The sequence below is a fragment of the Nomascus leucogenys genome, chromosome 18 (assembly GCF_006542625.1).
Source record: "Nomascus leucogenys isolate Asia chromosome 18, Asia_NLE_v1, whole genome shotgun sequence".
NCBI lineage: Eukaryota > Metazoa > Chordata > Mammalia > Primates > Hylobatidae > Nomascus > Nomascus leucogenys.
In genome coordinates, this window is record NC_044398.1 from 47,147,026 (window position 1) to 47,159,917 (window position 12,892).

A 12,892-nucleotide genomic window follows, 5' to 3' on the forward strand; every position below is an offset into this window, starting at 1 on the left:
TTAAGCGCGGGCACATCATGGGGATCCCCGCGGGAGATTTCTCCGCGGCGTCGGAATAGACTGTTCACGGATTCGCGTTAGGATTGCTTATGCTGCAGAACTTCAAAGAAATAAACGTATCAGAATTGCGATGTTTAAGTTCTAATCTATTTAAGAGGGTGGGTCAGCAGAAGGTCAACAGGAAACTTCAAGGTAAATAGTGGCCTCTGGAAAAGGCCCCGTCGCTCACGGCTTCCCCACTGTCTCCTCAGAGCAGACTACTGATTCTTGTGTTTCAGGCAGAACTGCCGCTGCCTGCCCTGCAGCAGAGCTAGGGAGCGGGCAGGGCAGAAACCCAGCCGAGCAAGCTGCAGGCTCGAGTCCCCGCGGGCGGAGAGGCTCGGGCTGGAGCCTCCGGGGCGGTGAGGAGGGGACTCGCCGCGCTGAGCACAAACTGCTTTCCCCGGGAGCGCTTGCACTCGAAACCCTCCAGTCCGAAATATGGGATTAAAAGTGACAAAGGAAGGGGAAGGGGGGCTCCGTGGAGACCTCTGGAGGCGTGGAAGGGGCGTCCCCGAGGAGGGGCGAGCGCAGCCCTGCAGGGTGCTGGGCGGGCGGGGCGAAGGGGGCTGGGGGGCGCCCGGGCCAGGGCTGGTGGGGGCAGAGGACCGCCTGCCCGGGCTGGCACTGGGACGAGGGGTCCCGCGCCCCAGGAGGAAGGGAGGGAGGCCGGCCCCGGAGGGCGGTGGCGGGGGCGCGGGCTGCGGTCCTGCGCTCCGCCCCGCGCGGGTAGCCGGCCTCGCCTCCCCCTGCCGCATGTGCGCGGTGTTGTGTGCCCGGCCCTGCTCCTCCCCCTCCTCTCCCCTCCCTTCGCGCCGTCCCCTCCCCCAGCGGCCCCGAGCGAGCGCCAGCGCCACAGAGCCCCGGGCAGCCGCCGGCGAGCGCGCCGAGACGCCGAACAGGTGGCCGGAGGCTGCGGGCGCCGCGGCGGGGAGAGGCGAGGTGAGCCCCGGGCGAAGCAAGGCAAGGCGAGGGCGGCCGGGCCGGGCATGCGAGCTGAGCAGCCCCCCGGCGTCGCCGCCGCCCGCCCGCGCCCCTAGCCGCCCGCGCGCCCGAGTCCCCCGCGGCTCCTCTGCGCCCAGCGTCCCCGGTCCCGGCCTCGGCTGCTCCGGCTGCGCTCGGCAAGGGGCGCGGGCCCGCCTGCGGCGGCGGCGGCATGAAAGTGACCGTGTGCTTCGGACGGACCCGGGTGGTCGTGCCGTGCGGGGACGGCCACATGAAAGTTTTCAGCCTCATCCAGCAGGCGGTGACCCGCTACCGGAAGGCCATCGCCAAGGTGAGGGGCCGGGGGTGCGGGCGGGGAGGGGGCGGCGGCGGGGACGGCGCCGGGATCAATATGGCGCTTCCTGGAAGGGGGAGGAGAGGCGCAGGGAGGCGGGGAAAGGGAAAGTGCGGCCGGGCCGGCCTCGCGGGCGCCCCCCGCCCCGGGCTGCGGGCGCCAAAGTTCTCCGCGCGGGCCGGGGCGCAGGCTCGGGGGCACCCAGCCGGGTCCCGCGGCCCCTGCCCTCACCCTCCGCCCGGGAGCTCCGGCCTCGGTAGCGCGGGGCGAGCCGGGCAGCGGCGCACAGGCCGGCCCTGGGCACCTCCCCGGAGTCTGCAGACCCAGCCAAGCCCCGAGCCGGCGCGCAGGGGGCGCGGGCCGGGAAATCCAGCCCCAGGCCTCTCCCGGCTCCCAGGCCCCGCGGGCACAGGCCGGGGACTGGGAACTTTTGGTGTGAGGAGAGTTTCGCGACTGCCCTCCCGACGGAGGCGGGCTGCGAGCCTTCTGTCTCCTCTCCCTTCCTCGGGCGGGGGCGGGGGCGGGACAGCGGCGGGGGGTCTTTTCCTCCTTGTCCCCCGCTGGCAGGGGCCGACAGGGGCAGCCCGGCGCGTCCGGGGGCTGCAGGGTTTGGGGAGTCGCCGGCTTGGAGTCGGGGAGGCGTTCCCGGGAGGGCTACCGCTGGCACTCGGCACTCGCTTGCGAGCATTTACTGAGCTGATCCCACTTGCTGGGCTCTGGAAAACACAACCTTGGAAGAGTCGCGGAATGAAAAGTTTTCCTGCGAGGACCTCAGCTCCTACCTATCCCGGGCTGGTTCCATGTGGCTGGGCTGCGGAGCCGGCCTGACTTGGGAGTTGAGTGGATTTCCCTTTTTCCTGGTGGAGTGATAACATTGTCTCCACTTCACAGCATTCCTCTACTATGTGTCAGAAGTGAAAAGGCATTTTGTTAAATTGTTTTACCGACTGCGTCTGTGTTTGACAACAGCCCACGCTGAAGTTTCTCCCAAGCACCCGGGGATATATTTCCTTTGTAGTAGAGTCCTCTTTGGTGGGGAGCGCATTCGCTTGGGTGCAGTATTTCCCATTTGTCCCCGACAGTGGCCTGGCCCCTGTGGGCTTGGGGGCTGCAAATGACGTTGGAAAGTGGCTTGGTCAGCCCTATTGAGCGTACCCGGGGTACTCCGGTGGCATCTTCAGTGCTCTCAGAAATTAAGAAGTAAAAGCTTTTTAGACTTTTGTTTTGCTTTTAGTATATATTGGAAAAAATAGCATAAATTTGGCCTTTTAAAGATAATTTTGGGGGACGTTTAGAGACACGACACAAGGATAGAAGACGTTGGCTTTAGTAGCTCTGTTATGTTCCTTACAGTTGAACTCTTATTGAAAATCAAATAAAATTAGTGGGAATTGGGCACCTGTTTATCTTGCAAAGCTGACAAAGGGAAAGAAAACCAGCTAAATGGACATTTCGCATTTTTAAGTGTTGTTTATGTGTGACAGTTTATGCTTTAAATGTTCCAAAAGAGTACTCAAATTGTTCAGGCACTCTGGAAACCAACAAAATAAATTGTGCAAGGAAAGAGAAATAAAGTAATACGCACTCTGCAGTACTTCTAGGCTCCTGAATAGGGAGAGGATGATCCACATTTTCTTTCACTTTCCTAATTTTATGTGATTAAAATTGTTTTACCTACTGTGTCCCCTGTTTCATCGTGCACAAAATAGACATAGGCTGAACTGCCTGTTTGGCAGTAGTTCAAATGTAGTTGTTTGAGGCATTCGTTTTACAGAAATTCTGAAGCTTTGACTGTGTCCACGGCACTGTTCTGGGTGCTGGACGTCTAAGGGACCCACTGGCTGTGAGAGGCTGAGCAAGAGGCTGCGCGATCCTCCAGGTGAAGGAGCTGATGGTGACATGGGGAGAAGAGGTGGCCTCTGGGATGCTGGGTGGCTAGAGTGCAGGGCCTTGGTCACGGACCTGGTCCTTGTTATTAACGATTAGCAGTGGTTGTTTCACAGGGCATAGAAAAGGGAGTGCAGTTTTCTTAAGGGTGTCTGGGAAGGTGTCGCAAAGAGAAAAGGGGCCTATGAGCTGAAGGAAGGGAGGGTGATAGTGACATGGGAGTTGGAGATGAGAGGGAGGGTCAGAGATGGGTCAGGGGTTGCAACACTTACATGTTCTTTAAGTACAACTTAGAGTTCTGTAGGTGAATTTTAACGGGGGCTTTGCAGTATACCAAGTTCAGTCATTGGATCCCAAGATTGTTGACCCTCAAATGTTGCCAGAGCTGGAGCGTCTTCTAGGTCTCCTTTTTCTCGTTTTTCTTCTGAAATTGCTAGACAATGATTAAGATTAATTTTTAGTCTTCCTTACTACTTTTCCCATTCTATATTAAGTGATGAGGAAGTGTTAATATGTACTTAACACTTTTAACTTTTATTCTCTGTTCCTTACCCGTATTGCCTAATAGAACAAGAGAAATTCTGTGTGAAGAATTGGGTGGCTGGATAGTTGTGGAGTGGTGTTTAGGTTGCTAGGTGACATGTGGCGTGATGAACTCCCATCTGGTGGGGAAAAATGTGGGCAGATCATGTTTATGGCTTTGTATAATAACCAACCAAGCCAAAAATAAAAAAATAAAAAGGAAAAGAGAAAGGTCCCAACTCTCAAATGACCAAGGCTTTCTCTGCAGTAAACATTTTCTGGTGTGGTGGGGTTAATTTTCTGGCATTGCATCTGAGCTGTTTTCTCTTCAGGTTACACAAATCAATTTTTCTGGATAGTGAAGTGTCATGATTTAATACTAGACATGTCCTCAGTGAGTAGATATTTGAAGGCTTACGCTTAGTCATGTGTGACATTTCTTTTTTCCTCTCACGAAAGATGTTTTTGTGGTTGTGATCACTGATGGGTGGGAATAGCTGTTCATCCTCATCCACCCATCTGCATTAGGAGCCTCGCTGAGGACAGTGCGGTGCTAGACGTTGGGAACCGCGTTACATGGACCGTTCTCATGAGGACGCAGGATGGGAGGATGGACTGTGTCTGCATCTGTTCTTCTGCACTTGCGACCTGACACCCGTGATTCCAGGTGGACACGGTGCTGAGCTGCAGCGCTAAGTGTGGGGTTGGTTGAAGGGCTACTGTGTATAAAAAGTCATGCTCTATGAAAAAAATGTAAGACTGAATTCATGCAATTTTCAAAAAAATATAATCTAGGAGACAGGAAGAATATATAACAGTATAAATAACAGTAGGTGGTAGCATTAATTGGCACCAGTGTGATACAGTCAGTAATCGCTTCTGGATTTTGGAGGTGGGTGCTATCATTATGGGGTGTGTGTGGGAGTCTCATTTAGTCACTAGGATTTGAACTGGGCTTGGTTGGTGGGAAGGCTGACCTTGATATAGGGCAGTGCTTGCTAACTGGGTAAGGCACCTGCCTGCAGGGGCAGATGGACTCTGGGTCTGAGGTCTGCAGTTGGGGTCTAGGTGTGTGAATCTGCAGAATGTCTGCTACAATTCTGAGAAGTGAAAGGGAGGGCATTCCAGGAAGGCAGTGTGGACAAAGGTGATTCAGGCATTTAGCCCAGGGGGTCAGGATCGAACTGAGGAGGACGGAATGTCAGGGCAAGACCCTGAGACTTCGTGCAGTAGGAAGGACTGTGGTGTTTAGCTAAGAGTCAGGGTAACAAGTAGGAGGATGACCTGAGCAACCTTAGATGAGGTTTGGATGGATAATTCCTTAGCATTTCATTCTAAATAAATGTTGTTGAGTGACCAAAAGGGGAAGGAGAGAGTGAAGGGCAAAAGTGAGGGCGAGAAGGTGCTGGAGCCCCTTTGCTCACTGTTTCCACCTCCCTCATAGCCCTCCTCTCAGCCTGTAGGGGAGCTTTGGATTGGGTTTGGTGACTTAGGTTTACAAGCCATTTAACCTTGGGTACACCAACCCTACGGAGCCCCATTATCTCAAGTGGAATATTCCCCGGCAGGGTTAATGTAAGTATTGAACAGGATGGTGAGAGGGAAACTCTAAAGTCCTGGGCCCGGCCCATACTAGCTGTTCCATAAAGATGAATGGAATCACCAATATGTTTTATCCACCAAGCAGTTTTACACCCAGGGAACTTTCCCAAGTGTCCCACTATTGCTGCTTGGATTTTTCCCCTTTACTTAAAAATGCAGCATGTAATTTCACTGAAGGATAGGTAAGAATGTTAGGTTGAATGACGTGCAGCACCACAATCAGGAGAACAAAATTGTGTGTTGCATGTGTGTATGGGCTGGGGAAGCAAAAGCTGAGGGTGTTGGCTTGATTACAGGTTGATTATTGGGGCCTCTGGCTTCTGTCCCCAAGCACATCACTTTAGAGTGATTTAATAGCAACCTGTTGTTATTACAGGTTGAGCATCCTTTATCCAAAATACTTGGGACCACAGAAGTATTTTGGATTTTTCTGGACTTTGGGATATTTTTGTATATATAATGAGATAGGTTGAAGATGGAACCCAAGTCTAATGTATTGTTAGAATTTATGTTTCCTACGTACCTTATACACATAGCCTGAAGGTAATTTTATGCAGTATTTTTGTGCTTGAAAAGAAGTCTGTGTTAAGTACTTACGTGTGGAATTTTCCAGGTGTGGCGTCACGTGGGTGCTCAGTAAGTTTCAGATTTTGGAGTATTTTGGATTTTGGATTTTTCAATTAGGGATGCTTGACCTGTATTTTTTAAAAAGTTGAGTTCGTGGACAGAAACTTCTGAAAATGTGTTTTTTTGGTGGCGGGAGACTGTTGATTAGTAACATAATGACAGTCATGGTTTTTATGAAAAATCTTGTGGTTGGTATGGAATTTTTCTGTGAATAAATGTGTGACTGCATGTTATTCATTTACAAGTGTATTGAAACTTTTAGGAAAATAGTTGTACTGTTGCAGAGATTGAAAGAAAATAGAGGCAAGCATAAAAATAGTGAAATGAAAGCAGCTTTATTATTATTATTTTTTTAACATTTTCTGCCTTCCCTCTCAAAAAGGAAAAAGAAACTAAACATTTTTGAAAGGCTGATCTTTCTAGAATTCAAGTCACATTGTCCTCTGGTGCTGAAGCGTCTTTGTCCCGCGTTCTCCAAGTCCTGCCTTCTGAGCACAGCCCGTCCCTGTAGGGACCCCTCTTGCCTTCCAGCCACTCTCTCTGCAGCTGCTCCACCCCCTGGGACTCACATACACTTTGCTGCTTCTGTTCTGGCATTTTCTGTTTCTTTTGCCCTGGAATGTTTGCTCCTTCCTTGCACTCATTTGTGAGTCTTAGCCCAGACAGCCATCTCCAGGAGGCTGGCTCTCCATTCCAAGCTGCTAGAGGATCTTTCTCCCTGCCTGCTGCCTCTACTGGGGACGTCCTGGGTGTAGCTCCTGTACCGACTCAGATGCTTGGGCTGTGCTGTGTGGTTTTCAGGTGTATCTGTGCACCCTTCCTCCCTCCGGGTGAAATGTTTGAAGTGGCTGAGCTTCAGTCTTAGTTAATAGCCCGTTTCTGTCACATTGCAGTCAGAATGTTGAGTAAATAGAAAGTTGAGAATCAACATGTTACACTGGTCTCACACAAAAATACACTTCTGCTGAGAGGACTATCATCAGCACTTGTGAATTTAAAGGACTTTAAGGTTTGGTGTGTTTGACATACTGGCACAAACAGCTTGTAACGGAAACTAAGATTTAATGAGGTTTGGAGTACCTAGAAGTTACTCTTTCGTATCAGCTGTCTTGAGGGAGTTCGGTTTGTTTTTCAGATCAAGCAGAGAACCCTCCTGGGATTCGCATTGGGTGAGGTTCAAGGCAGGTGGCCAGGGCTGTGTGAGAATCTGGCCCTGGAACACACCTATGCTTGGTCTGGCGCCTCTGATTCCGTCAGTTGAGATGCTTGGCTGAGTGCCAGGACTAAGTAGGAATGTTTAGGATCTGAGATTCTCAGAGAGAATCTGGCGGATGTGAAGCGCTTCTTGGCTTATGGTAGACATGGATGAATTGGTTGTGAAGGGAATATTTAAAGTCCCACTTGGATGCAAACCCACAGACGGATCCTCCATCTGTCCTGGGAGGTTCTACCTCCCCACAGAGTTGGGTGCAAGTTGGTGATGTTGAGCTCCCCATAGATGATTAGAGCCCTCTGTATTTTTTTTCAAGGATGGAAATAAACATGTAAGATTGGGCCAGAAGCTGCTTTCTATAGGTAATTTTCCAGCAGGGGGAGATGCCATGCTAAGCCCACACAGCATGCTTTCATCCTGCTTGGCCACTCACTCAGCATTCCTGGCTGGGACCAAGGTCAATGGCAGTAGAGCTGGACATCAGTAAATGTATACAGTTTTACCTGTTTTGGGTACCTTTTCTGTACAAAAGCAAATCTTTATCAAAACAAATGCCGAGTTCAGTGAATAAAGTAGAAAGGTGACTGATTTTTTTCGTCTTTTAGTCATTATTTACAAGTTTTTTCTTTCTTTCTTTTTTTTTTTTGAGACAGGGTCTTTGTCACCCAGGCTGGAGTGAAGTGGCGTGATCTCTGCTCACTGCAGCCTCAACCTCCCAAGCTCAAGTGATCCTCCTGCCTCAGCCCCCCAAGTAGCTGGGACTAGAGTTGTGTGCCACCACACCTGGCTAATTTTTGTAGTTTTTGTAGAGACAGCATCTCGCCATGTTGGCTAGGCTGATCTCAAACACCTGAGCTCAAGCAATCCACCTGCCTTGGTCCCCCAGAGTGCTGGGATTACAGGCATGAGCCACCATGCCTGGCCTAAATTTTAGCAAATAAGTAAAAATAACTTTGTTTCAACTTACTTAGTAAATAAGTAAAAATTTTAGTAAATAAATAAAAGTAAATTCAGTAAATAAAGTTAAAATAACTTTCGTGTATAGGTCTGTGCCTTCTTGCATCTGGCCTGCTATCTTTCCGTGGTTTTTGCCATTTAAATATTACTTTTGTGTATTCCTTTTTTCTCCATCAACTCATATTGGTCCTTGCAAATAAAATTTCAAGCTCCACATCCAAGTGACTTTAAGTATCAATTATTTATTTTTTTCACCTAAACAGAGTATATTTTGTATATACTCTCTGTACTCTATTCTGTATATATTTTATATATACTCTTTATATGTATACACACAAACACACAAGAGAAATGAAAATGTGTACACACAAACTGTACATCAGTGTTCATGGCAGCAAGCCCACATATTGTATAATTCTGTTCCTATAAAATGACCAGAGTGGGTAGCTCTATAGAGACAGTAGAGTGGTGTTTCGCTACGACTGGGAGTTTGGGGTAATGGAGACCGTGAATGGCTATGAGGTTTCTTTTTGGGATGATGAAAATATTCTAAGATCATGGTGATGGTTGCACAGTTCTATTCAAGTGTATACTTTCAATGGATGGAGTTTATGGTTATGTGATTATATGTCAATAAAGATGTTAGAAAAATAGACTGCATAAGCCACTATGAACAATGCTCCATTTTTAGGTATTTTATAGTTCTGAGCATTTCATAAAATGACATATATATGTGTATCAGAGATGCTCAAAACACTTCAAATGAAAACTGGCTGTCTTCAGGAGTTTTCCATATAGTGTGGAATCCCTGCTTTCTCAGGCCTGACCAGTGTGTCCTGTTTACTGTCTGGTAAGCTCCTGGCTGCTGAGCCTCCAGGTCCCCTGGTCTCTGTGTGCTACCCCCTACCTCCTCTAAGGGCTTCACCAATTGTTCTTTAGCCAGAGACTCCTTTTACCCAGCTCGCCAGCTACCTTTGTGCAATGGAGGTTGAGAATGCCCCAAGGATGCACGTAATGGACCAGCCTTTCCAGCATTTGGCTTTGGCTCCCAGAAATTTTGAGCTTTGGCAAATCTTACAAGCTCTGTGAGCCTCTGTTTCCCCATGTTCTCATATTCAGAGGTGCTGGGCTGGACTCCCACTGCCAGTTCCCTGAGCTGTGCAGGGACTCCTGCTCCGCATGGTTGGTTTTGGTGCTCATGGGACCATAAATGATGTGCAGTGGCTTTTCAGATGGTTATACAGGGTCCAGGACCTCTTACTCCTCCCACCCATGCTGTGAGAATATTTTGCCTCCCCCCAACTTTGAAATGACAGGGCTTGCTCTCCAGGTCAAATGGATGCTGTTGAGAGTTAGGGTAAATTTTGCCTAGGGTTGGCTGGGTGAGAAGGCTCACGCCTGTAATCCCAGTGCTTTGGGAAGCTGAGGTGGGAGGATTGCTTGAGGCCAAGAGTTCAAGACCCAGCCTGGGCAACATAGTGAGACCCCATGTCTTTTTAAAAAAATTAGCCAGGCATAGGCCAGGCATGGTGGCTCACGCCTGTAATCCCAGTACTTTGGGAGGCCAAGGTGGGCGGATCATGAGGTCAGGAGTTTGAGCCTGGCCAAAGTAGTGAAACCCCGTCTCTACTTAAAGTACAAAAAATAGATGGGCATGGTGGTGCACGCCTATAATCACAGCTACTCGGGAGGCTGAGGCAAGAGAATCACTTGAACCCTGGGAGGCAGAGGTTGCAGTGAGCCAAGACTGTGACACTGCACTCCAGCCTGGGCGATGGGGAGATTCATCTCAAAAAAAAAATAAAAAAAAAAAAGCCAGGCATGGTTGTGTGCATCTTTAGTCCCAGCTGCTCAGGAGGCTGATGTGGGAGGATTGCTTGAGCTCAGGAGTTTGAGATTGCAGTGAACTATGATGGTGTCACTGCATTCCAGCTTGGGTGACACAGCGAGACTCTGTCTCTAACAAAAAAAAAAAAATTTGTCTAGGGTGCCCTTCAGAATTTCTTTTTCTTTTCTTTTTTTATTTTTGTCTTTTTGAGACGGAGTCTTGCTCTGTCGCCCAGGCTGGAGTGCAGTGACGCGATTTCGGCTCACTGCAAGCTCCACCTCCTTAGGTTCATGCCATTCTCCTGCCTCAGCCTCCCGAGTAGCTGGGACTACAGGTGCCCACCACCACGCCTGGCTAATTTTTTTGTATTTTTAGTAGAGACGGGGTTTCACTGTGTTAGCCAGGATGGTCTTGATCTCCTGACCTCGTGATCTGCCCGTCTCAGCCTCCCAAAGTGCTGGGATTACAGGCGTTAGCCACCGCGCCCGGCCCTAGAATTTCTTATTGTCCCAAGATAAGTATCTATTAATGTAAATCACATCATCCTCAGAAGTGACTAAGACAATTCCCTTTGTGAATTACAGATGTATGATATTGCATGATACGAACTGTACGGTATATATATATATATGCACATACGTGTGTATTTCTGGGGTTGATGTTTTATGGTGGTATAAATTTAAGTCATTTTAGAGATGACAGTCAAGTCAACGTTCTCCCAATCTTGGTGTTTTTAACTATTCAGACACTGTAAGATTTAAGTTTTTGGAACTCAGATGTATATTTTTCTAGTGTCTGGTTTTTCCCTTCTTTTATTTGAGACGGAGTCTCACTCTGTTGCCCAGGCTGCAGTGCAGTGGCACAGTCTCGGCTCACTGCAACCTCTGCCTCCTGGGTTCAAGCGATTCTCCTGTCTCAGCCTCCCGAGTAGCTGGGATTACAGGCGCCTGCCACCACACCTGGCTAATTTTTTGTATTTTTAGTAGAGATGGGATTTCACCATGTTGGCCAGGCTGGTCTTGAACTCCTGACCTCATGATCCGCCCGCCTCAGCCTCGCAAAGTGCTGGGATTATAGGCGTGAGCCACTGCGCCCGGCCTTTCCCTTTTTGTTGATTGTACCGCATCCCTTTAGATTAGAAAACTAATCTATATTATAGGGTTTATATGTTTCAAAAAGCCTCTTTGAGATAGACTACACTAAAAATCAGTGTTTCCTTCTTCAACACTTAAGAAATCAACTTGATATTGTGTCTCAAAAACCTAAAATTGCTAACCAATCAAAAGATGTGTATTAATATTAAAAACACAAAGAAAGGAGTGTTGTTTTTGTGTAGGTGGTATATATGAGACTTGGTTTTTTTGTTAAATTTCTTTTACATAGACAATACAATTGGAAAAAAGTTTTTATGTCTGTTTTAATTTTCTTCCCTAAGTCCAATGTTAAGTCCAAAATTAAAAAATAAACTCTTTAGAAGTCTGAGGGACAAAGGAAAAAAGAAAACAACTCTTCCAGGGAACGTATTTTCTTATACCACAAAGGCATTTAACATGTGTCATTTGTAATGCTGAAACCCAGTGTGCAAAGCCATATGTGAATAATGGTTAGCCAGATTCCTGCCCAGCAGGGTTATACTCTAAACTTGGATTTCTTTTATTACAGACAGCAGCACCTGCAGAAGAAGGAGGTAAAATGTGCAGGATATTGGTTCCTGATGTACTACAACACAGGATATGACTAATCACTAAATTCGTTAATGTTGAACATAGGATTTGGTCCCTTTACCACTTTGTTAGAGATCTGGAAAAAAAATCTTCTAGACAAATCAAGTTGATCTTGGCCGAGTGCAGTGGCTCATGCCTGTAATCCCAGCACTTTGGGAGGCCAAGGTGTTTGGATCACTTGAGGCCAGGAGTTCAAGACCAGCATGGCCAACATGACGAAACCCCATCTCTATTAAAAATACAAAAAAATTTAGCTGAGTGTGATGGCAGGCGCCTGTAATACCAGCAACTTGGGAGTCTGAGTAGCGAGAATCGCTTGAACCCGGGAGGCAGAGGTTGCAATGAGCTGAGATCGTGTCATTGCACTCCAGCCTGGGGGATAGAGTGAGACTTCATCTCAAAAAAACGAAAATCAAGTAGATCTCTAAGTGCATCATTTGGATTGGTAACTATTTTTTACTGCATCTGGAAGGTGGTGGCATTTTAGCAGTTGTCCTGTTGAGGAATATGAAATAAATATATTTTAAATTATGAAGGCACATCCTATCAGGAATATTTTTTCCAAGGAAACTTGCAATGCTAATAAACTCCTGAACTTTTATTACTGTTATTTTTTATTATTATTATTTTATTTTCCGAGATGGAGTCTTGCTCTGTCACCCAGGCTGGAGTGCGATGGCGCGATCTCGGCTCTCTGCAACCTCCACCTCCTGGGTTCAAGCAATTCTACAACCTCAGCCTCCCAAGTAGCTGGGATTATAGGTTCCAACCACCATGCCTGGCTAAATTTTTGTATTTTTAGTAGAGATGGGGTTTCACCATGTTTGCCAGGCTGGTCTTGATGGAGTCTTGAACTCCTGACCTAAAGTCATCCGCCCGCCTCGGCCTCCCAAAGTGCTGAGATGACAGGCGTGAGCCACCGCCCCCAGCCAACTCCTGAACTTTCTATGGTGGGGTCATTTTTATCTTTTACGTTTTAAGACACACAGATGTTTGCAAAAACACCGTTAGCTGAAAGTGGAAAGTTTGGTGATGGGTATTTTGCTTCTAGGAAGCAAAAACATCAGAGCAACACATCATGGATCAGGATTCTGAAGAGGAATCTCTCCCAGACATTTATGGAGAGTTAAGAGAAGTACCTTTGTGAGCATGTGATTCCTGCCTTCTATTTTTTTTTGAGACGGAGTCTCACTCTGTTGCCCAGGCTGGAGTGC

The 12,892-nt window shown here is 48.1% G+C and overlaps 1 protein-coding gene across 6 annotated transcripts in view; it reads left to right on the forward strand.

The window, feature by feature from the left end:
* Positions 1-865: 865 nt before the first annotated feature.
* The window catches only part of PARD3 (par-3 family cell polarity regulator), a 705,675-nt gene continuing 693,648 nt past the window's right edge, over positions 866-12,892 (forward strand). For 3 of the 6 annotated variants that reach the window (XM_030797831.1, XM_030797835.1, XM_030797832.1), the window contains exon 1: positions 895-1,315. In XM_030797831.1, coding sequence (XP_030653691.1) covers positions 1,196-1,315 — 120 coding nt within the window. In that variant the 5' untranslated portion in view covers positions 895-1,195. Of the gene's footprint in view, positions 1,316-12,892 lie in introns of all 6 variants that reach the window. The other 3 variants (XM_030797833.1, XM_030797836.1, XM_030797834.1) reach the window with 2 other exon arrangements.